This window comes from Thamnophis elegans, chromosome 8 (assembly GCF_009769535.1).
Source record: "Thamnophis elegans isolate rThaEle1 chromosome 8, rThaEle1.pri, whole genome shotgun sequence".
Taxonomy (NCBI): Eukaryota; Metazoa; Chordata; class Lepidosauria; order Squamata; family Colubridae; genus Thamnophis; species Thamnophis elegans.
In genome coordinates this window covers 28,699,141-28,724,393 of record NC_045548.1, presented here as the reverse complement: position 1 = coordinate 28,724,393, position 25,253 = coordinate 28,699,141, and the positions used below count along the sequence as shown (strand labels likewise).

General features: G+C 38.9%; 1 protein-coding gene across 1 annotated transcript in view; it reads right to left on the bottom strand.

The window, feature by feature from the left end:
* THOC1 (THO complex 1) overlaps positions 1–25,210 on the bottom strand; it is a 33,806-nt gene extending 8,596 nt beyond the window's left edge. Inside the window, exons 1-17 of the mRNA XM_032222490.1 lie at positions 25,102–25,210; positions 23,145–23,218; positions 22,825–22,885; positions 20,565–20,631; positions 12,989–13,107; positions 11,391–11,439; positions 9,962–10,057; positions 9,605–9,687; positions 8,818–8,891; positions 8,366–8,474; positions 5,698–5,829; positions 4,817–4,917; positions 3,430–3,496; positions 3,231–3,281; positions 2,250–2,320; positions 761–859; positions 221–286 (exon numbers count right to left, since the gene is read on the bottom strand). Coding sequence (XP_032078381.1) covers positions 221–286; positions 761–859; positions 2,250–2,320; positions 3,231–3,281; positions 3,430–3,496; positions 4,817–4,917; positions 5,698–5,829; positions 8,366–8,474; positions 8,818–8,891; positions 9,605–9,687; positions 9,962–10,057; positions 11,391–11,439; positions 12,989–13,107; positions 20,565–20,631; positions 22,825–22,885; positions 23,145–23,218; positions 25,102–25,185 — 1,403 coding nt within the window. The 5' untranslated portion in view covers positions 25,186–25,210. The remainder of the gene's footprint in view (positions 1–220; positions 287–760; positions 860–2,249; positions 2,321–3,230; positions 3,282–3,429; positions 3,497–4,816; positions 4,918–5,697; positions 5,830–8,365; positions 8,475–8,817; positions 8,892–9,604; positions 9,688–9,961; positions 10,058–11,390; positions 11,440–12,988; positions 13,108–20,564; positions 20,632–22,824; positions 22,886–23,144; positions 23,219–25,101) is intronic.
* Positions 25,211–25,253: the final 43 nt, after the last annotated feature.

The following is a 25,253-nucleotide window of genomic DNA, read 5'->3' as shown; positions in this document are numbered from 1 at the left end:
ACACACACACAAAGAACATAAGTGATGTTTGGGGATTTCCTGTTTCCTTTCAATTGTGGTACAAGGGCAGATTTATTTTTTAACAGGATTCCCAATTTACAAATCAGTCTCGAGGAGCTGTAACATGATTAGCAAAATCATCTGCCAATCCCAGAGATCTGTAACATTAATGCCCCTAGAATATTAGTTTAGGAAGAGAACAAGAAGTACAACTACTCACCGATTCTCAGATTTACATGCTTCCATGTTATCAGGACATAAATTCCAGAGGCGAGTTAATTCTTCACTGTAACACAACGCACAAAGCACATTACTATTTCTTATATTTTGTTATTCATATGCCAATTATTTCTGAAGGCAACCACTCTTCCGTAAAAGGTATCGGCCTATGTATTTTTGTGTGCACAGATATCAGAGATGGAATAGATTTTATACCACTAACATTAGCATCATCAACATATAGCAATTGTGTTATTCAAAACTTTCTATATAACAACTAGCTTAGTACAGACAAGTTTCTAATTCTATGCTCTCATATTTCTAAAATAAGATATGATTTAACAAGCAATTCTAATATTGGTAAAATAAAAAATCTGTGTGATATTTTTTTATTTGTACATTTCTGTCCCGATTATCATTAAAAGTAATCAAAAACAGATACAATTTATTTTAAGCAGTACTTCCAGCCTTGCAATGTCACTTTGCATCATTTAATTTGCAATACAAAAGTAGAAATAAATTAATAAAGGACTGAACATACTTTCCCATTAGAATTTTTTTGTTAGGTCCTTTCCCTAAGAAATCTTCAGGAGCTGGTCTCTTTCTCACAAAAGGTCTCACTAGCTTAGAATCACTCGGTCTGTAAAACAAGATCATCTTAGAGTTAAAAACTACCAAGTGTAGGGTTCATACAGGTGGTCCTTGAGATATGACTGTTATGAAGCCTGCAGGCCATTAAGCAGAACAGTGGTGCTTCATGGGTGGAGAAGGCCCTTGGAGGCCTAGTGTAGGCCCAGTCTTCAAAGCCCCCTGCTTTGCTTCCTGCCCATTGAGACCCTGCAGGTTTTAGGCCCGATTTCCACCCCACCAGGCCCCACACCAACCTCTTTTGGCATCATTTTGGCATGCACCTCATGAATGTGCAAAAATGGCTGCCACTTGTCAATTTCTATACAGATTGTGTCAAGGAACTGTGGGCATTTTGAAAATAAAGGCTGCTTCTGCAAGGCTGCTGGATGGCCAATGATACACAGAGGTATGGAGATCTTCAAAAGTTGTGTGTAATGGATGATGGGCATGTGGTGAGTAGGCCCAAGGCCTGCGGGGTCCCAAGAAACAGGCTGAGGCGAAGGGGGCCATGGAGGGGACCATTACAGATAATCTTCAAATTACACAATTGGGACCAGAATTTTCTTTGCTAGCGAGATAGATGTTAAGTGATTTTGACCTTCTTTGCCACAGCTATTAAGCAAATCCAGCTTCCCCCATTGACTTTGCATATTGGAAACTTGGGGAAATGGGCACAGAATATATATGGGAACAGGGAGGACTGTATAGGAGAGCACTGATGGATGTGTGTGCAGAAAAGTGTGCAGGAAAGCTGGGGAAAGAAGGTGTGGGGTGTGAGCAAGAGCAGGGAGGCCTGGGAAGGAGAGCCCTGGTAGCTACGTACATGTATATAAGCAGAGGAAGGCTAGGGAAAGAGAGTGTGAAGTGTGTGTAAGAGCAGGAAGACCTGGGTAAGATGGCACTGGGGGACACATGAGATAGTGAAGGGGGGAAGAAGAGCACTGGTGAGTGTGTACAAGTGAGCAAAGTGGGGGAGAGGAAAGTATGATGCAAGAGAGCAAAGTACGGAAGGAGAGTGCATGGTGTGTGCGAACAAAGGAGAAAAGGAGGGCATGGTGTATACAAGCGAGTGAAAAAAGTCTGGGATGGGTCCAGGAGACTTGTGACTGCCCTGCTAGCTTTCCCATTGACTGCAATTGAGGGAAGCCAGCATGGATTGCTGGCAAATGGCAATCAAGTGAGCATGGGCAGCTTAGAACTGGTTGTAAGTGTGAACAGATTGCTAAGTACCTAGATTGCGATCAAGTGACTGCAGGGGTGCTGAAACAGCCATAACTTGGGGCACCAGTCATAATTGCTTTCATTCAACACTATCATACCTTAGAATAATACCAAACAAATGGTCATAATTCAAAAACTCCCTGAAATGTTGATTAAAAAGAAATGTTTATATACACAACCTTTCTTTCACAAAGCTTGGACAGCCCTCATTTTTCCATGAATTCCAATTTTCTTCTGTGTTTAATATATGCTGTAAAAGCAAAAATAATATGAGAGTTAGCAAAAAGCATAGCTTTTCTATCTTGCTGAACAGTAGAAGTGCTCCACTGAATGGAGAATAAATGTTAAAATCATTAAATATATAAATAATACTAGCTGATAACCGGGCATTGTCTGGGTATTTATTTATAGGGAGAAAATGTCCGGACAAACGTAATTTCTAATGTTGGATTTTCCCCCTTACCAGAGGTAGCGCCCTTGTGGAGTACTGTGAAACCATGGCAACTCCACTGCATTGTACAGTAGAAGCCATTTTACAGCAGTACAGTAGAAACCATTTGACGGCACAACAGGCAGTATTATAGCAGAACACACATCCCGAGGGGTGTCTTACGCCCACAGTATTTGTTTCCAGAGAGTAAGTCATCTGGCTGAAATTGCTTGAGGCGTTCCAGAGTTATGCTGGAACATACACACAGCCTTTTTTATACATATAGATTTTAAAAATTCAGAATTAAAAAAGAACCTAGTGGAAGAACTGAATTCAAAAATCTCAAAAGCATGAATTTATTTTCAAATGGTTACCGAGTAGGAGACTTGGTGTCAAAGATACCAGCTTTACTTTAGAGGAACTAGAACCCAATTACAATTGATGGTGTTTATCTAAAGTCTGACAGGAAGTTTGGTGTAGCAGCTAAGGCTTCAGGCTAGAAACTGGGAACCATGAGTTCTAATCCACAAATCTAGGCACAAAGCCAGCTGGGTGATGCTGGACTAGACCTTCTCTCAGTTCTAGGAAAGAGGCAATGGCAAGCCACTTCTGAAAAACCAATGCCAAGAAAACTGCAGGGACTTGTCTAGGCAGTCTCTGAGAATTGAACATAATTGAACAGAAGAAAGAAAAATCTAAATTTAATTGAAATTTTGAACAAAGCACTTACCTCTACCATTTTGGAGAACATTTTTCCATCAGGTGGGTTTTCTGATAGAAGCTGTAATTAAAAAAGCCACAAAAATCAAAAGTTGCAGCAGAGCAGCTAAAAATGTGACACTCAACAATAAAGCTAGAATCTAATATGGAATTTATTCCTAAAAGCACTATTGTAAATTTAGATTCACAACATGATTAATTCATCTGACCTGGTAAACTTGTTTTGTGGTAGCTTCAATCCACAGGGATTGTTCATCAGTCAGAATAAAGTTTGAACTGGGAAATAAGACACATATAAGTCAAAACATGCACAGTGCATTTTGTCCAGATTTTTCTTAAGCAGCAGCATTAATTGAGCAGAGTTCCATACAAATACTCTCATGTGGGAATTAGCAAGAAATTTCACTAATTTCTTTACTGCATCACAGCCAGGCAACACTCTAAGTAGTTTTAATAGGTGTGGGTGAGGGAAGAATCAATGAAATTTGCCACCTTCCTGCTATTGATACAGGACTGAAGTCTTATCTGTAGGAAGCATTTTACTAAGTCTACCGAGAATTAGTTTAAAAAAAACACAATTGTATAACAGTAGCTTCTGTTTTTCTCTGACAGACAAAAATATGATGCTTGATGTAACCAAAACTAAGAAAATACTAACCTCATTGGTTTTAATTGAACCAGAAGTTGTGAATGCCCCAACACTGGAAGTCTTTAAGAAGATGTTGGATAGTCTTTTGTCTGAAACGGTATAGGGTTTCATGCCTAGGCAGGGAGTTGGACTAGAAGACCTCCAAGGTCCCTTCCAACTCTGCTATTGTATTTATTTGTATATTTAAATATTTAATTTTAGGCTGAAGGTGTATGCTATTTTTCAGATTCTCCTGGTTCTTAAAACAAAATAAATAATTCTTACTTTAAAATGCTATTCTGTATGAGGCTTGTTCACTCCAATCTTTTTCCAGCACCAGTAATTTAACTACTAGAGTTGCTAGACCCCTAGGGCTGGAAGGGATCTTGGAGGTCTTCTAGTCCAACACCCCTACCCCTTGCTCAAGGCAGGATACCACAGATGGGCAATTTACTTTCCCAAGGGGTCGTGTGAGAAACTGGGGCTGTCAGAGAGCAGAACTGCTGAGAAGGTTATATTTTCTTTTTACAACTAGTTATCTCTCACTTGCCTTCAGTTACTTTTAATTTACTACATTAATTTACATCTTATTTCTGTGTCCACACCAAGAACACCAATGACCTGAATATGCAAGATCACACAATAAGCAGGCAGCCCAGGTGTCGAATATATGCAGATTTCTATAAAAGCAGTGCAAATATGTATTTCAAAGTAGTATTGCAAAGTCTAAAAATTAGAATACAATAATTATAGATCAATAAGCAGTATAATCAAAGTCCATTTGCTGTATTCTTTCTATTTAGAACTTTGAATAGATCATGGATACATTCCAATGTACGGTATTTAGAAGCAGATTCATACAATCAGACAATGATAGCAGTGAATTGGATCACATATATTAAAGAAGTAAAGAAGTTTAACTACAAAGAGTCTTTAAGTCTTTAATTTAAAAGACTTAACTAGCTTACCTTTTAAACTTTACCTGTCCCTTTAAATACTGAAATAATATTAAATACTGCAATAGGATATGGCGGCGAAAATTGCTGTCACTCAACTGTAAATCCATCAACTATTAAAGAGAGAGAGAGACAGATAAACACACATTCTTCAGTTTTCTGTTTTTAATAATACAAAAAAGTAAGTAAAATGAAATTAATGGGACAAGTACAATTAAAATGGATGAAACAACACAAGTGGTTTGCTGCAGTAAAATGATTTTTGGAATCAATACTAGGTGCGTACATAAAATATTAAATTTAAGTATGAAACTTAGATTTTAAAAAATGAACTTTTCCTATATTGATTTTAAAAGAATAATCAAACATGAAAAATCTCTTTAACTGATTCTTAAAGGCCACAGTTGTACTTGTGTTAAGAATCTCACTTTATTAATCTTGTTTGTAAAAAAAAAAGTCACAATGTTATTTCTGGGAAATGAAATAGCCTTAGCTAAGTACATTGCTGAATACCTGGGTTGGGCAAGCATAACTCCAGGGACACACCTAGCCATCACATTTATCAACAATCTTAATCCCAATTACATACTAATCTTGTAGATAATGGGTCAAGTAGTTTTTGAATAAAAATCTTTTTTTCATGCTTCACCCAAAATGACAACTTCCTTCCAGGATGACTTCTGCCAGGATGAATAAAAATCGACATTTTTTTTTAATCAATTTTTTAAATTTTAATTGGATTTTTAATTTTAATTGGATTTTTTAAATCAAATTTATTTTAATAAAATGCTTTTGGAGTAAAAATATATCTAAGGATAGTTTTCTGTTTAAGACATATTAATAATTTAGTTTATTCACTATGAAATGGAGCTTAGTTATATAGAAAAATATACCTTTTCACTTGTAAGAAATTTTGCAAAATAAACATGCTCTCCTCCAGTTTTCAGCTCTTCTAATTTTTTTCTTGATGCCTGAGTGTCATCCAACTTGTAGCTCTCAAAGACAGTTAATACTTCTTCTGAGTACTTTTAAAATAGATCACATAAAATGCAACAATCAAATTACAGCCTCAAAACAGAAGTGAGATTTGATGAGATGCAAATGATGCTGGTCTACTCTCTTTTATTTCCATTACCTACTGTCCAAGAATGCATTTTATATACAACTACATTAACAAATGACTTCCAGTAAAAGAAGGCTAGAGACCGAACACAACTAAGAGCCTTTATTAGGACTTATTTAGTGGCGATACGGGCAGCAAAATGTATTCATTTTTCCGCTCTTAATGCATCCACAGAATCTCCCCCGGCTGCCCTGTTTAGGATAACCCGCTCCCTCCTGAAAGGGAGGGATGCGGGGGAACTCTTACAGGGAAGGGCTGAGGAATTTGCTCAGTTTCTGTCGGACAAAGTTACTCAGATTCGGACGGACCTGGACTCCACTTGGACAGTACTAGCGGAGATGCCGAGGGAGGGCCTTGATCAGATTTCTTGGAATGAGTTCCAGCTTGTCACCCCTGAGGAAGTGGACAAGGCCATGGGAGCGATGAGTGCCTCCACCTGCTTACTGGACCCGTGTCCCTCCTGGCTGGTCTCGACCAGCAGGGAGGTAACACGAGGCTGGCTCCAGAGGATCGTGAACACTTCACTGCAGGAGGGATCTTTCCCGCAACCTTTGAAGGAAGCGGTGGTAAGACCGCTCCTTAAGAAGCCTTCTCTGAACCCAGCTATCCTTAAAAACTATCGTCGAGTCTCCAACCTCCCTTTCTTAGGGAAGGTTGTTGAGAAGGTGGTGGCCTTTCAACTCCGACGGACCTTGGATGAAGCAGATTATCTAGACTCCTTTCAGTCTGGTTTCAGGCCTGGTTACTGCACCGAAACCGCCTTGATCGCGCTGACCGATGATCTCTGGCGGGCCCGGGATAGAGGACATTCCTCTATCCTGGTGCTCCTTGACCTCTCAGCGGCCTTTGATACCATCGACCATGGTATCCTTCTGCGACAGCTGGAGGAGGTGGGAGTGGGAGGCACTGTTTTACGGTGGTTCTCCTCTTACCTGTCAGGCAGGTCGCAGTCGGTGTTGGTTGGAGGACAGAGGTTGACCCCTAGGCCCCTTAAATATGGGGTGCCGCAGGGCTCGGTCTTGTCCCCCCTCCTATTTAATATCTACATGAAGCCACTGGGTGAGATCATTCGCCGGCACGGGATTAAATACCATCAATATGCGGATACCCAGCTGTATCTCTCTGCCCCGTGCCAACTCAGTGTAGCGGTGGAAGTGATGTGCCAGTGCCTGGAAGCTGTCAGGGCCTGGATGGGAGTGAACAAGCTTGCACTCAATCCTGACAAGACCGAGTGGCTATGGATGTTGTCCCCCAAGTACAGTCCAGATATTTCATCTCTAAGCCTGGGGGGTGAAATTTTACACCCCTCAGAGAGGGTCCGCAACTTGGGTGTCCTCCTGGACTTGCAGCTGACACTTGAACATCATTTGTCAGCTGTGACCAGGGGGGCTTTTGCCCAGGTTCGCCTGGTGCACCAGTTGTGGCCCTACCTGGACCGAGAGGCACTTCAAATGGTCACTCACGCTCTCGTCACCTCAAGACTTGACTACTGTAACGCGCTCTACATGGGGCTGCCCCTGAAAAGTGTCCAGGGACTACAACTGGTCCAGAATGCAGCCGCGCGAGTACCGAGATACACCCATGTTACACCTATCCTCCGCGAGCTGCACTGGCTCCCTATCAGTCTCCGAACACGCTTCAAGGTGCTGGTTATCACCTTTAAAGCCCTACATGGCCTAGGACCTGGATATCTGCGAGACCGTCTTCTGCCACATACCTCCCAATGGCCGATAAGATCTCACACAATGGGCCTTCTCCGGGTGCCGTCGACTGGACAATGCCGGCTGGCGACTCCTCGAGGGAGGGCCTTCTCTGTAGCTGCTCCGACCCTATGGAACGACCTACTCCCAGAGATCCAGACCCTTCCCACTCTCTCGGCCTTCCGAAAGGCTACTAAAACCTGGCTATTCTGGCAGGCCTGGGGCTGTTGACCTCATGAATGAGGTCCAGCCCCACCTAGATTGAGTGCATGACGTGTTTCTTTTTTAATCTGTTTCTCTTCCCTATTTTTAATTTTTTATCTTTTTTAGAGTTGTATTTTGTAAGCCGCCCGGAGTCCTCCGGGATTGGGCGGCATATAAATTCATTAAATTTCAATTTCAATAGAGAACCATTACAGATAAAATCCCCTTAAATAAATAGTCATTTGTACTGTGTTGTCTGCAACTCTTAATTAATGATCCTTCCATACATTCTAAATTCATAGGCACTGTATTAAGGCATGAAAGCTGTTGGGTCACTTTGGGCCAATTCCTTTCTTATAGCCCAACTCACATCAAATGGTTGTTGTGGGGAAAATAGGGGGCAGGAATACTGGATATGTTCAACCTTCTGAGTTATAAAAAAGTGGCTTAAAATAACAATAATTGTTTTGCTTGGAATTTCAGAAGTAATACATATTTCCCAAAAATGGAAAGGAAATATAATAAGCACAATACCTTAAGAAATATTTTCCATGAGACTTTTTCATAGCACTGCACAGGATTTCTGAAGTAATCTTGAAGTGACCAAAATTTTCTGTACAGATTATAATCTATTGGAATGGAACTGACAAAAAATATTTACAATATATTCCTTCATAAATATCTCTGGCTATCATTGAAAAAATGGCACATTTATTATTTAAAAACATATATACATACATTTGTCCTATTGATATTATATAAACACAGAAATGAGAACTTATTCAATGGATAAACATCTTTGGATCTCAATAAACATGGCCATGACCAATAATTTCCCCTATTTAATAAGATTTTACTAGACTTTCATAAAAATGGTACAGCAAATATAAAAGTTATAGGCAATCTTTTTAACAGATATAATTCCAATAGATTTCATACGTTTTCTTTTATTTCACAACTGAGAATTTAAATTTATCTCTCCTCACCAACTTGTAGGAGCTTCATCATCTCCCATTTCACCTTCTTCCACTTCCATTCCTTCCTCTCTCTCCTCTGCATGCTAAAGTCACAGAATTAATTTAACATTAATTTCCATTCCATCTACATGAATAGAAAACTTTTCTACTTGTTCAAAACAAAGCACTAATAGCAATAGCAATAGCAATAGCAGTTAGACTTATATACCGCTTCATAGGGCTTTCAGAGTCAGCATATTGCCCCCAACAACAATCTGGGTCCTCATTTTACCCACCTCGGAAGGATGGAAGGCTGAGTCAACCCTGAGCCGGTGAGATTTGAACAGCTGAACTGCAGAACTACAGTCAGCTGAAGTAGCCTGCAGTGCTGCATTTAACCACTGCGCCACCCCGGCTCTCTAACATTTTGTGCAGTTACTAATAGAGGAAGAAGCATATTATATTATTATACTTATTTAAAATTGGAAAATTAAATAATCAATAATCTGCTGAAAGACTTCAATGGTTACTCAAACAGAACAGACCTTGAGTATTTTTAAAATGAATACTGAAATTGATTTCACAAATTGGGAAGTTCTTTTTTCACTTCTGCATCTCCACCAAAATTTGTTCCTTAAGCAACTGACATAATTCATGATTTTGGAGCAATATAAATTAAATAATAGACTGTGAGATACTTTAATGTCTAAAATCACTTCATGCTCCTTCTTTTGAGAGAATTACAGCCTGCATATTATATCTATATTTTCCAAGTTTTCCATATTGTGTGCCTAACATAGAATAATAAAAAAATAACCTTCTGTCCAAGAGTGCTGTCTTGCTCACTGGTATTAAAAACTGTGATGTTTTCCAAATTAAATTGACTTTGCAAGTTAAGCCCTGTAGGGGGAAAAATCTGATCAGGCAAAATAATCTGAAATGATATTTGCAAATATCATAGTTTTCTGAGCAGTTTCTAAATAATCATACAATATTTCAATTTTTTAAAAATGCAGACCGTATTTAAAAAATTTTGGAGAAAAATGTCCTGAATGTGATAAATTACAGACATAAAATTATATTGTAAAATTAGGACCAAATTGGGTTTGAAATATATATGATGGATCTGTTCATTGTATTGCTGTTCATGCTGTCACTTAAAAAAGAAACTTACCTGATTTTTCTGAAAGAGGAAATAACCTGGCCAAGAAGAGTTGAATTCTTCCACAAAAAACTGTATTTTGTGATTTTGAAAGTCTTCTTAAAAGATCTTAACGATATCAAAGAAAAATATATTTAAGTTTCCAACATTTTAAAAATATTACAGGGATAGACTCTGATATCAAACAAACAGCAGAAAATATTTTCCACTAATGCATTCTCTTTAATCTCCTGTTTTTTATTTATTTTCTACATGGAAGGAACTGAACTATCTGGAGTAACCTTTGAGTAAATATTCTAAAGATGATGGTGTTACTAAGTTGCATATGTACACAGTTCTATATCGTTTTCAGATAGATATATTATTGTTCAAATAAAAATGCAGATATGTCAAGCAAAAAGTGTTAAATAAACCAATACAGACAGTCCTCAACTTATGACAATTGAGTCCAAAATTTATGTTGCTTAGTGATAAATTTGTTGAGTGAGTTTTGCCCCATTTTATGATCTTTCTTGCCACATTTGTTAAGTGAATAACTGCAGTTGTTAAGTTAATAACAGTTATTACCGTATTTTTCAGAGTAGAAGACAAATCAGAGTATAAGACGCACCAAGGTTTTGAAGAGGCAAATTTTTAAAAAAAGTTTTTGCACTCTTCAAACCTCCCAAAAACGGCCCGTTTTTCATCAAAAAAGAGCCCTTTTTTTAAAAAAAAAAAGGCATGAATAGCCGTTAGGAGGCTTGCAAAGTGCTCCTGGGGGGGGGGGTGCCCGCCCAAAAAAACCTAGCACAAAGCAGCTTGTTTTTTGTGGAAACGGGCCCGTTTTTTGTCAAAAAACCTGCATGCATAGCCTTTAGGAGGCTTATAGAATACTCCTGGGGGAATGGGGGGGGGCAAAATTGAGCAAAAAATAACCCGTTTTTCACTCATTTCTGCCTTCCCTTGCCCCTAGGAGCTCTCTAAAAGACTTCTACAGGCTCTGCATGGCCATTTTGGTCAAGGGGCAGAGTTTCGGAAGGCAAAAAATGCTGTATTCAGTGTATAAGACGCACTCAGATTTTCAGCAACTTTTTTGAGGGAAAAAGGTGCATCTTTTACTCCGAAAAATACGGTAAGTGAATCTGGCTTCCCCATTGACTGCTTATCAGAAGGTTGATCACATGACCCTGGAACACTGCAACCATAAAGCATCTGAATTTTGATCATGTGACCATTGGGATACTGCAACAGTTGTGTGAAAAATGGTCATAAATAACTTTTTTCAGTGACATTGTAACTTTGAATGGTCACTAAACAAACTGTTATAAATCAAGGACTCCCTGTAATGTTTCATTACAGAATTATGTAACAGTAGGACATGAATAGAGTTTTAACAAGAAGCATTGAAAATTACACTGAAGGCTGAATCTTCATTAGCAATGCTAGGAAAAAGGCTACTCACCATTGCACATTCTCAGTAAATAATTCTTTCCCGCAGAATAAAATGTGTTCTAAAAATAACATATAATTCAACATGATATAATTAGCTGGTATTTAAAAAACAGGATGCAGTTAATTATATTAGAAAGATAATTGGAGTAGGATTATGAATAGTCTCTCATGCTATAAAATATATATTTCAAGCAAACAGGGAAGAATGTTTATATTTATTAAATATTTACAATAGGCCATTGTAGTTACACTGCAGCAAAAACACTTCTCACAAAACCACAGAACAAAATATATCTAAACATTCTATTTCAAATCAAACTGTAATTTCAAAGCAGAATAAAAATAAAATGCATTGATTTTTCTAAATAAGAATAAAGCAATTTATTTTTATTGATAATTATTTTTTAATAAAATACAAAGAGAGCAGGAGTTGACGTGCATCATACTGAGGTTATTCCAATGTTGTGCATTGTGGACAAAAATTATTGGCTCAAAACAATGGTTGAAAAACAGCAAATCAAACAATGTTCTTTTGGTCTATCACCAAATCATATACTTATCAATGGTATGAATGATCATAAAATAAGCCCAGCTCTAACCTCACAGAACACATGTATTCCAACACAATTAAAAAGACTTAAAAATAGTCTTATGCCAACTATACATTTTTCTTTTTTAATCTAACAAGCTATTATGCAAAATTTGGCTTTCTTTATGTATTTGCGTCTATCTTTGTGGATATGAACTGGCTAGCAAAAAAGAGGATTGTGACACATCATAAGATTGGGATAATGAGAGAATGTGCTTCAGAAAACAGAATTTAGAAGGACATGTTCTTTTGATTCAACCTCCTCAGAAATGCAAAGGCAAATTCTTTTCTTACGTGGGATTTTGTTCTTCCTGAGTAAGGTATTTTACCAATAAAAATAACTAAGCTGAAGACAAGAGCACTTTGTAAGACTTGTATCTAATTCACACTCGCAGCAGTTTTATTGGGGGGGAGGGGATTTTAAAAATCATTTGTGATTGCAAATACTAAATTGAATACTTTATACTAAGTTAAAAAGGCTGATAAAGTATCACAGCGAGTTACAAGTATGTTTTAATCCATGAACCAAAAAAATATTGTTATATTTTTAACCACAATTTTGAGAGGTCATCATAGTCCACTTACAACTATCTAAAAACTTCTCTAAGTTATTTGCTAGCAAAATATACAATACTAATGTATTGTATAAACAAGTATTTTGGGTTAAACATCCAAAAAATGTTGGATTTAGGAATGGTATTAAAGCTGTGCAGCCAGTGCAGTCACAAATAATCTCTGGCCAGTGGACTTAATAAAGCTTATGAACGTTCCAAATTTTTATCTCATTTTTTTCAGAATCCCACCCAGTGCTCAAAAATGCTTGATTCTTAAATATTTGCACTTCTTTCCTACAATTGGCAAATGACATGATTAAATACTTAATCATTTAATACAGAGTGATCAATTTATATTATTCCAAACAGCATATCTGTTTGTTTTACATAATTCTTGCATGCTAACCAAATTATTCACCTATTCATCTATTACAAAAATGAACTTTTCACAAATTCCATACTTACTGATTTCCATGTGGTAACGTTTTTTTCCACAAAAGTGAAAATTCTGTCACACTGATCCAAAGGAAGGCAATCCAAAACATCTCCCAAGAGCACAAAAGGCGTTGATGCAGTACAAATACCTTCAGGGGAAAGAATCTGTTTATATGTCTGTCAAAATGATTTCTCTTTATAAAAGGTAACAATGGGTATTTTTTCAAGAATCTTGCTAGCTACCAATAATAATACAGACTTTGATTTTCATTGTTTAATATAAACTGCCTTTAAAAATATTGTAAAAGTAATCCTTGATTTACAATTATTCATTCACCATTCATTCAAAATTACAGTGTTGAAAAAGTAGACTTTATGATCCATGCTCAAAGTTATGGCCACTATAGCACCCCTGTGGCCATGTCATTAAAATTGGTCACATAGGTGAGGTGCTTATTAGCCCACCTTCACTTATATCTACTGGGCACTGCAACTCCTACCTATTCCCTCCCATCTATGTCCTTTTGGCTGCCCTGCACAGTGGCACTCGCCATCAGCAGCACCACGGCTGTGGCTGAAGTTGAAGCAGAAGGGAGCTTTCAGCAGTTTCGGCCAGCTGCCATCAGTCCCAGGATTTTACTTTAGCTCCAGTGCTGTCACTGCAACTGAAAAACGGTGCCTTAAACCCACAGCCAGCCATGATCACTTGTGTTTGTGTCGGCTGCACCAAGGCACTTCCGGACTGAAAGAATTAGCCAGTAACATCACTGTTGCCCAGGGGACTTCCAATTGGGGCTTCCTTTCATGTCCCTGTTACTGTTAGCACCAAAGTGGTATCTCTTTATCTACTTGCAATTGCACCCTTTTGAACTATCAGGTTGGCAGGAACTGGAATGAATGATGGTAGATCACTCCATGATGTAGCAGCCTTCAGGTCTCAAATAGTGCCATCATTGCACAAATCTCTCATTTTGCTGAAGGCCCCAATCCTCTACTTCAGGCCCAGACCCAGCGCTGCCATTGATGTAAGTAAGATCTTTATTACGGTCAAACACCAGCAATATACATTTATCTTTACACTATATTAAAAATACTAACATTAAAATATAATTAAAAGTATTTACATTAAAAGTGGATAATAACATTATGGTCCAAAGATTGTTAAAGGTATGTCCAGATAATTGGTACAAGATGGTACTATACTGTAGCCAATTTTTTTCTTATGGACATTGCAGCAGCACAGAACATTGCCACTGCATACGTGGTAACCGGGTTAGTGTCCTGGAGGAGAAAGCCTAGATAAAAATTGTCTGTCCTCCCTGGCAATCTCTCTAATAAGGGGGGGATATATGCAGACCTTCAAGCTCTGTATAGCTCGCAGTGTAATAGTACATGTGAATTATCTTCCACTTCTGCTTTACCACATATACAAACGCGTTCGGCTATAGGTGTTCTCTTATATCTGCCCTGGAGGAGTGCTGAAGGAAGAATGTTAAATCTGGCTCTGAAGAAAGCTATTCTTTGTTTTGGAGAGATCAGGTCATTTAGATATCTTGCCGATTCCCACACACCCTGTTTGATTCTGTCCCTACTGTGGGAAGGCAACCTATTTAGTTCTTCTTGGAACTCCATGTCCCTCATTCTATTGACTACTACTTGCTTTGCTTGCTCAAAGCCTAAGGACATTAAGAATAATGGTGAAAGCCCATAAGAGCCTAGCTTGTGATCAATTGCTTGTTTACAGGGGGAAGGGAAATTGTCAGTCAACACTAGTGGGGACAGTCCCTCTGGAAAGCCAATGAATGACCATCATCTTCCAGGCTCTTACTTGAATTTGAAGCATGTCTGTCTCAATTCTTAACTGGGCATTTGGAGTTCCATTGGAAGCAGCTAAGATGGCTCACAGGAATTTTGTTTGAATGGTTTCTAACAAGTCTCTCTTTGCAAGGATTCCTGTTTGTGCCCCGTAAAGAATTTGTGCCAATGTTTTGGCCTCAAAAAGTTTTAAGGCAGCAGGTACTAACTGACCTCCACCTGTATAAAAGAAATGTTTGATTGCATTTGAGGACCTAATGGCTACTTGCGATGTGTGATCCAGGTGTGCCTTCCATGTCCCTAGCGAGTGGAAAACCACACCAAGGTATCTAAATGTTCTAACCTGTTCCAAACTATATCCTTCTATTTGCCAGGAGTATTGGCGTGGTCTTTTAGCAAAAACTAAAATTTTTGATTTATCAAAGTTAAGGACCAGCTTGTTTTGCCTGCAATAGCCGAGTGTTGCCCTAATTGCTCTCTTCAGTTCTATGGGGGTTTGTGAAATGATAGCGGCGTCATCAGCATATAAGAGAATTGGCACTTTGCATTGTGCTAGGTTAGGAAGATGGAAATCCGGGTTCTGTAAAAGCTCAATCAGTGGATTAATATAGAAGTTGAAGAGGGAGGGGGACAGGATGCAACCCTGCCGTACCCCTTTTTGTACCCTTACTGAGCCGATTAAACTCCCTTGGGGATTGCACCTCACTTTCAGGGTGGAATTGGCATACAATTTTTGTATGAGGAAGAGGAGGCGTTTATCGATAGTGGTGCATTTTAACTTCTCCCAGAGGGTGATCCTGGATATTGAATTGAAGGCCTGTTTAAAATCCAGGAAGGCCACAAAAAGAGAGGATTTTTTTTTATGTGCATATTTTTGTACTAAATGGTGGAGTACCAAGATATGATCCACCGTTGATCTTCCTTCTCTAAAACCGGCTTGTTCGTCTTTGATTATCCCCCCTGAAATTAGCCAATCTTGAAGTTTATAATTTAGGTGTTTGGCATACAGTTTACTAATAACGCTTAGAAGACTAATGGGTCTGTAGTTGCCTGGGTCATTTCTATTCCCTTTTTTATAAATTGGTATGATAATTGCTACTCCCCAATTTCTAGGCATATGGCCTATATTGTCTATAAATGTAAACAGTGATGCTAAAAGTGGAGCCCACCAACTGGCATTCTTTTTAATTATTTCTGGCAGGACATTATCAGCTCCGGGTGCCTTATTAGCCTTTAGTGCTCCAATTAACCGGGATATCTCTTCTGGTGTAACAGGGGGCCAGTGAGGAGTGTGGTCCGAACTAGCTTGGCTCTCCTTGGTTACATAGTCAGGATCTTTATAAAGCTCCCTAAAGTACTCTTCCCAGGCATGAATTTGAACCTGATTTGTAGGGGGTAGGGGAGGTTTTCCCAGTCCCCTGGTGATGTACCAAAAAAGGGATGTATTTTTTGTCCTGACTGCCGTAATTAGTCTATGCCAAGACTCCTTCAGGGCCGCACTTTTCTTTTCTTTTAGAAGGTTCTTATATTGTGTTTTCAGCTGCTTTAAGTAGTATGTGTGCTCCTCGGAGGGGGCACCTTTACTTTTCTTGTATTCTTCATTATATATCTTTTTTAGTTGAACGCAATCTCTATCAAACCATTTTTTGTTTTTTGAGGCTAGCATTTTGGGGTGAGCTAGTGATCTGTTACTGAGAACCGAATTCAAGTTTACAATTAAGGATTCAAACCCCTCTAGGTAAGATCCCCCACAGCTATTTCTTAGTAGAGATGTACGTAACTCTATGGTTTCAGGGGCTAACATCCATTTGGTAACTTCCTTAGCGTTTTTCTCATTCCATTTAATTTTTACCTGGGTATTTTGAGTTTCTAACCTGGGTAGGTAGGCTGTGCCTGCCCTTAGAGAATTCTGGTGCAATGTGAGAGTAAGGAGTATTGTATTATGATCACTTTCCAATCGCGAGTCTACCTCTATCTTCTGTAAGAACTTCAGGAGGTCATATGATATTATCCAGTAGTCAACTGTGGATTTTCTTCCTGCTCCCTGGTAAGCATATTCTGCTGGGAAATCGCCCCATGGGGACCCATTAAGGATACACAGATCCAAACGTTCAGTCATTTGTCTTACACATAAGCCTGCCCGATTAGCTTTAGGGTCTTTGAATTGTCTGGCATGCAAAGATTCATCTGTTACATTTTCATCATAGTGAATCTTAAACTGCTTATATAATGCTTGATCATTTGGACCCCTCCTAGTGTTTAAGTCCCCCACTATAATTATTGCAGCTTTGGGGAATTTGGCTGAACAGCCAAGAATAAAATCTTCTATGCTGTCCCAAATCTTGTTAATCACATTATTCTTATTAAGTGGAGGAGTATAGATATTGAAAAGCAAAATCTCCACCTGTTTAAATAAGAGTAATGTAGTTACAACCCATGGCTGGAAAGGTGGCAGTGGTACACATTTAAAATGCAAGGATGTATTAACTAATGTCACAATACCCCCTTTAGCTCTCCCCCCCCCACCTTGCTTGGGACAGCTGGAATTGAGTTGACCCAATAGCCATCTAACTGAATCTCTGTGGAGGCCCAGGTTTCCTGCAAGAAGAGGATGTCAAATTGTGATATACAGTCAAAAAAGAGTTGGTCTTTTGATGGGACGGACCAACCTGCTATATTCCAGGTTATAAGGGAGAGTGGGTCAACTTTTTGGAGCTCATCAGGAAACTTGATTTATACAAAGGGAAGTTGTCTGGTTGTTACCATGGATTGAGGTGTCATCGCACACTGAATTGGTCTTCTTTAAAAATAGGGAGGACCTGTCTAGGTCATGTGTAGACTCTTGAGAAACTTGTTCAGGGTACGAGGTTTTAGCACCAGCTAGCAGAGCTTGCCATTCCGAAGCCTCTTCTCTGGTTGTAGGGCAAGGCGTTATTAGGTCATCTTTCATTCTTTGCAATGGTGGCTCTTTCATGAGTCGACTCTCAGTATCCTGGTTTGGAGCTGGCGGTGATGAAGGTGTCATGGAATTTTCACACAGGGATGAAAACATCTCCATCTCTACTGGGGTCTCTAATACCCCCTTTGGGTCTTGGCTTCTATTTTCTATGATCTTGAATTCATGCAATCTCTTGTCCTCTGGGGGGGAAAGTGAGAGGCTCAATTATTGGGGAAACCAGGTCTATAAGTGGCTCTGCTGTGTCCATTGTGACCAATAAGGATTTCTTTAAATTTTCTAGCTTGAATAATATATTATTTTGTTCTTTCCTTGGGAGAGCACCAAAAGTGTTAATGAGGCCAGCTTCTGTGCTGTTAAGTATCTCTTCTCCGGGCAGGACTGGTTGACTCCCACTATCATTCTCTTTCTCTTCCAAGGTTGAAAATGAGGTGGTGTCATTCGCCTTGGAGGCTCGCATGTTAGTTATTAACGGGATAACCCTTTCCTCACCAAAGACTCTGATGGGAAAGATTTGGAAGGAGGCTAAAAATGCCTTCATCTTGAATAACATCTGTGGTATGGTGGGCTGTTTGAAAGACAGAAGGATACGCTTCCAATTTGGGATCTCAAGTAACCACTCCACAGCACGGAGATCAATCATGCCCCTGTGACAGTGAAGAAGCTGGCTTAGGGAATTTAATATTGCACTTCTGGAATTCCAACGTCCATAATTAAGTCCGTTCAAATGGATTCTAAAAGCTATCCTTTGTGTTTGTAGCGAGCGATGTGACTGTTGTAATTGAGGGAGGGATTCTTTCCTGATTTCTTCTTTATTGATACCTTTTCCTCTTGATGCCTTGTCTGGTGGGAGGGACTGTTTTTTTGAGAGGACTGTCTCCTTTTATCTGTCTCTTTAACTGTTTCTCTGGCTCTTTGTTCTATTTCCTTTTCCTTATCCTGCGAAAGGGAGTTAATCAAATCTTCTGCCAGAACTTTAGTGGGAGTTCTTGGGGCCCGATATTGCATTTGAAGAAAAACAGCTAAATCTTTTTTCAATGACTCTACATCATGTTGGATGGCTATTAATTGTTCAAATATTGAAACCACCGTTTGCGCTGTGAAAAGGCATTGCTTTGCCATAAACTCGGTTGAATTTTCCGAGGGTAAACTCTCCATACTCTGAATTATCTGGTTGTTCTTTGCCTTATTAGTCTTTAACTTAGACTCCATAAAGGAACTTGTTGGACTAGTTGTTTGTGATAAGAGCTGGCAATCATTTTGTTCCTCCTCCACCAGATCGGAGAAGTGATTTGCCATATCTTTTTGCCGGTCCTGTTCTGATCTCTCCAGATTGTTGGAGATGGGGAGGTTAGTTTTACTTACAGATCTCTTGCCAACAAAGAGCTCCTCAATTCGTGGTTGTTTTGTTGTCTTCACTGGAGGGAGAGATCCTGCGCTGGTGCCATGGCGTTTCTTTCTTTTTCCCATGCTTATTTAATTCTTCAGCAGCAACAAAAGTTTTTGTTTGTATTATGTTCTACGCTGTTATCTCCACCAAAAAATGTTAATTAAATAAAAAAGAATCGAGTAGGAGTACTAAAAATTGATAAAATAAAATAAAACCGGGAGGCACTACTGCAAACACGTTCCAGCTGCACCGGCTGCAGCTCCGCCCCCACCCCTCGACTGCCATTGATGAGTTCAGGGCTGTCCAAAGAGCATAGATTGGGGTGGAAATGGGCAGGTGACTTACTTCAGTCATTAAGTGCTGCTGGGATGGGTGGGGAAGTTGTGGCTTTGCACTACAATACAGAACCCTACAGCACCACACTTGCATGCAGTGTATACCAGGCCTTACAGGCCTCCCCACAACATCCCACAGGCCTTCCTTGAGACTCCCTTTAACAACCCACGATTCTTGGTTAATGATGACAACTAGCAATGCCAGGATTGTGGTCACTAAATGGTGCGTTCACGTAGCAATCTCACTTTATGACCACGCTGCATAATGATTGAAATTCCATTCCCAATTGTGGTCATCTTTATAAGTCATTCTTATAGCTAAGTAAAGCTATAGTAAAGCTAATGAACGTTGTTCTGATTGTAGCTGCAGGTCAGTAGCTTTAGCCATACACTTTAGCTTGCTACTTTAAGACAAGTTATAAAGACATTGTTTATAATCTTCAGAATTAGGAAAAAAATAATTTCTAAAATGTTAAAGTAGCCTAAAGTCGATGACTAATGCTATGAACTGCACTTGCAATCCGAGCTGTGTTCATTACTGTAATTTTATTTAATGGAAGCAATTAACCTGTAATCCTAGATTCAACAAATTCATCCAAATTGGAATTCTGGGATTAAACTATATTTCTTAATAATTTAAGCAGTACTAAACAGTTCAGAAACACCAGACTGTTCAGCTGTGATGCTAAAGATTTTACCACCAATACCTACATTTTCTATGTAACATTTGATTAACGGATCACTGAGATCATATAAATGCATCCCTCACATTGACTTTAATTTAGTGGCATTATCAAGTATAATAAACATTCTAATCCCATGATAATTTTCTATTTTTTCTTTAAGAAGACTCTGTTGTGACAATCAAATGTACACTATTACATATAACAGATTACATATACTAAATTGGCATTGGAGAAAAGGTGGAAATAGTACAACTTCCAACTGGCCTGACATAGTGAACTGAATTAATAAAAATATTTTACATAATGCGATATTTATGTATTCTATGTGTTAAGTAATATAAATAATATGAAGCAGTTTTTAATTAATACACTTTCTAGTCATGACTTTTGATTTCAAAGTACTTACGGAGAAAAATAGACTCACCTTCTATGACTCCATTAATAACAAGTGAAATGATAGCTAGGACATTTTCACAAGAAGCTTTATTTATCTAAACAAAATATAAAAACAGCCATCAAAATTGGAATCATATGACACTTGGAACAGAATACAGTGCATTATCTTTATGGACTGCATTGGAAAGTTGCTATCTATTTTCCTTGTGGTCTTCGCAAATTCTTGGGGAAAAAAGTGTTTAATTCCCAGGAGTAAAGGTGGTGAGAAATCTTACGGTCATGTTAGAGTATAGACTAGATCAAGGGTAGTCAACCTTTTTATACTTACCGCCCATTTTGTATCTCTGTTAGTAGTAAAATTTTCTAATCGCCCACCGGTTCCACAGTAATGGTGATTTATAAAGTAGGGAAGTCATTTAAATTTAAAAAAAGGGAAGTGCTTCAGTATCGGACAAAACCCTTACTGCCCACCACGAAAGCTGGAACGCCCACAAGTGGGCGGTAGGGACCAGGTTGACTACCACTGGACTAGATTTTGATAACAAGTCTAATGAATTTTTCACTCTTAATGGGATTAATGGTATCATTAATGGTATTAATGATAAGAACCAAACAGTTTTATTACTTATCTTGCTCATCACACACTGATTGTCCTTGTTTAGCAACCACAATTGTGTGAAAAAGTGAAAAATCATATGGCCACGATTATGTTTATAATTTTATCTCAACTTTCCTCTGCTTTATGTGATAGAAGCTTATGACTCCAAATCATGTAACCTCAAACAGTGGAGAAAGTTTCCAGAACTCAACTAAAGAGGAAGCTGGATAAAAGAACAAATCTTATAGCCCCTTTCAGTGGTGAAATCTAATTCTTTTTCCTACCGGTTCTGTGAGCATGGCTTTGTAGTGGTGGTGGTATCATGTGATTGGGTGGATGTGGCTATGTAATCACGTGACTAGATCAAAAGACAGAAACTCATTTTAACAATGTCTTGCTGGAACAGGGGGTTGGATTAGATGACCTCCAGATCCCTTTTAGCCCTGGCTTGTTATGCTCTTTCAAAGTATCCTCTGAAGTTGTGTCTAGTGCCAGGTTTGTGGTCTTCCTCCCTCTCCTCTCTCTCTCACAGCACTCCCCCGCCCCACTTTTTAAAGCATCTTTTCCCTGCCTATTCACTCAAACCGGGAGGATTACACCCTGGCCCCTTTCCCCCACTCGATTCCCCTTTTGAAATCCCCCAGATCTGAAATAATTACAAGATGGGAAATAAAGTTGTATTTTGTATTTACATTTATTGGAGAGGAAGGATTATAAGAGATTAACCAGACACATAATAGAAAATACACATTGAAAAGAATGTACTGTGCTAGCTGTTTACCTAGCACACTGGCATTTAGGAGTGGGGGAAAAAAAAGGAAAGTGTGAAACTGATTAAGGTTTTGTCAATTACAAGTAGCAGCTGCCAGCCAGCTAATTAAGGTCACAGAGCTAAGTTTGTTAACTCCCTCTTAGGGAAGTGCTGTGTAAAAAAGAGATTGCTTGTTTAGGCATTCTCTCCATTCTATGAGGGGAGAAAAGAAAATAATAGAACAGGCAAAAGACAACATGTAAATGGCAAACATGTGACTGAGACAAAGACACTGAGAATTTCATAAATGCAAGCATTGGTCACAAATTTACTTTTTCATCACAGTCATAACTTCAAATTGTTGCTGCCTGAGGCAATCACTATGCAAGGTCTACTTGTATTACATCCTTGATTCCAACTCTAATTTCATGCAAAGTAAATACCATGTATGAACAGTGTTTCTTTGGGCCATAGAATCTGTGCAACTAAATATTCTGAAGCCAAGACCCTTCTATGTATAAAGATATGCATTTAGAGATGTTCTCACCTTGGCTAAAGAAATAGAAAATTCACAAGTGAAGCAACGTTAAGTTGCTTCATTGGTTTGGCCCAATATAGTCTAAAAGAATTTAAGGCTTACTGTAGCTAATATAAATTCACAAAACTTATTGATTCAGGAACAAAATACATTGTTCCTCCTCTGTATACAGCTCAACTTCTTCATGGTCATGCTGTTTCAGAGTTGATTCAAAAGCTGCAGAAGTAGATCTCTTGAATTAGATATAATTTGAAGTGTTCTGGACATTCAACCTTATTCTGAGACCGGACCATATCCACACTTCTGGAAGTTTACTTCCAGAAACTAAAAGTAGTTTAGAATGACATCACTCAAGATACTCAATTAACTTTCACATACACAGTTAATCAAAAACTACTCACAATTTCTTCTTCCAGAGCAACTCGGAAAGCTTGATCCAGTGTTAACTTTTTTTCATTTTCACTAGAAATATATAAAAACAGCAATAGCATTGGACTTATATACTACTTCTTAGTGCTTTTACAGCCCTCTCTAAGCTCTAAACTCTAAGGTTTAAGTCAGCCTATTGCCCCCAACAATCTGGGTCTTCATTTTACCCACCTCGGAAGGATGGAAGGCTGAGTCAAACAAAAATATTAGATTGCTTTGCTAAAACTTTCAATTTTAATAAAATACTATATACATACATTTTGTTATGATCACAAATAAAATTGAAATTTACCTTCCAGGTACCTGGCTGAATGCAGTCAATAAAGGCTTAATGGTTTTATTTTTGAGTGCATCTCGAGTAGAATTCTAAGATAAAAGTGAGAATAATATTTTATATTATTTGAAATAACATTTGATATCAGATATTAAAGCAATATATGTTTTAGAAAATCTACATCAAACTTAAATTTGAAAATGTAATTCAAGATGACATAAATATTGGTCTCCTAGGATTTACCACACCTCAAACTATAGAAAGTGTTCCATTTTTCTATTGTTCAGCATATTTTTAAAATACACACTAGATACTGTCTTCTGTTGCGTTCTGTAGGTAATCCTCAAACCGTTTAGGACATGGACTGAATTATAGCCAACAAAAATGATGACAGACAGCACTCCTGTTGTGCGTGGACAAGCCAAGAGAAGCCATTTATTTTTTTACAGTATCAAAACACCCCAGTTTTAGAATCTATGTGATGCTGTAAAGATGCTCATCATGTCTAAGCAGAACAGAAATGCAATTGTCATCAGTCCAGTTGCCTGTACAATAATGGATTGTATATCAAAAGCTCAACACTTATCAGAACTTTCTTCCAGGGTTGGGGCTCTCTTTTTATGTCCTTTGTGTTGCAACAGAGTATTACACAAGGTGAAGTAGCCAAGACAAAAGTGTTCTTACATAGTCTTACCTTCCCCAACTTCCAAGAGCAGCTCTATCAACTACTTCTTGGGATGTCATACTGGGCTGATGTTGAACTTACACATCTTGTCTAAGCATCACCATTTCCAATACTGGAAGAGCACCTTGTGATGGGAGGCAAAGCTTAGTTAGGCTGAACAGGAATGAATACACTCCTCCTCAAATTGGCAATGAATCCCTGGGGATCTCTACTCACCATTTTAATTTTCTGAAGTAACATAATTTCCCTGATATGTATCAACCTACAGCTCAACTTCTGCAAAACGTCTAAACTGGTGAAATATAAATGTGCTACACTGCCTGTAATTTAGATATAATATAAATTACAACGATATAAGCCTTATAAGGGGTTCTTGGTGCTCTCTGAGCTTGTTTTCTTGCAGACATTTCATTGCCCTAACTAGGTAACATTAAAAGGTAAAGGTAAAAGTTCCCTTTGCACATGTGTGCTAGTCGTTCCCGACTCTAGGAGGTGGTGCTCATCTCCATTTCAAAGCCGAAGAGCCAGCGCTGTCAGACATCTCTGTGGTCATGTGGCCAGCGTGCTGAAGAAGGGGAACCTGTTACCTTGGTGGTTCCTATTTTCCTACTTGCATTTTTTACATGCTTTCAAGCTGCTAGGTTGGCAGAAGCTGGGACAAGCAACGGGAGCTCACTCCGTTATGCATCCCTAAGATGCGAACCGCCAAACTGCCGACATTTTCTGATCGACAAGCTCAGCGTCTTAGCCACTGAACCGCTGCGTCCCATAATATTATCAATCCATAAAGATATAAACACAGTAATTATACACAATTTGGAGTTTTACAGTACCTCACTCACTCACAAAAGCATCAAAATGTTATTACAACCCCCAAAGTAGCACCAAGAATTTCCATGTTATACCGGTTACTAAGCAAAACAAAACAAAACAAAAAACACACAACCAAACACCAATAACTTTACAACGTTGCTCAATAATAGAAGTCAGATAATTCTTTGACCGGTTTACTCTAGTTAAGTTCATAAACTCCAAGGTGCACCACTAGTCATCGAGGACGATAAAAACGGCAGCACCAAGCACCTAAAAGAACGCAAAGGCGCCAGAGAGAGAGAATATCTCCATTCTGAACGCTGAACGAGGATGAGAAAGCCATCGACGCCGGTCTGAAGTCGACAGAGAAGCACGCAAAGGACGCGAGAAACGGGACCGGGCCCGTCCTTACTCGCGCTCCATCTGAAACCCAGTCGGGAGGTCTCTCACCTCACCCGACTGCAGCCTCCCACTTACCATGAAACGCATACGCGCCTCCGGCAAGCTGAACAGCGTCGGCGGCGACATCCTTGCTCCTGACAGACTCCACCGGTGACGCATTCCATTGACGTCATCCCACGGCGCTGAGAGGATTCTCTTAGGCGCACGATCGCCCCTTGTGCCCGACG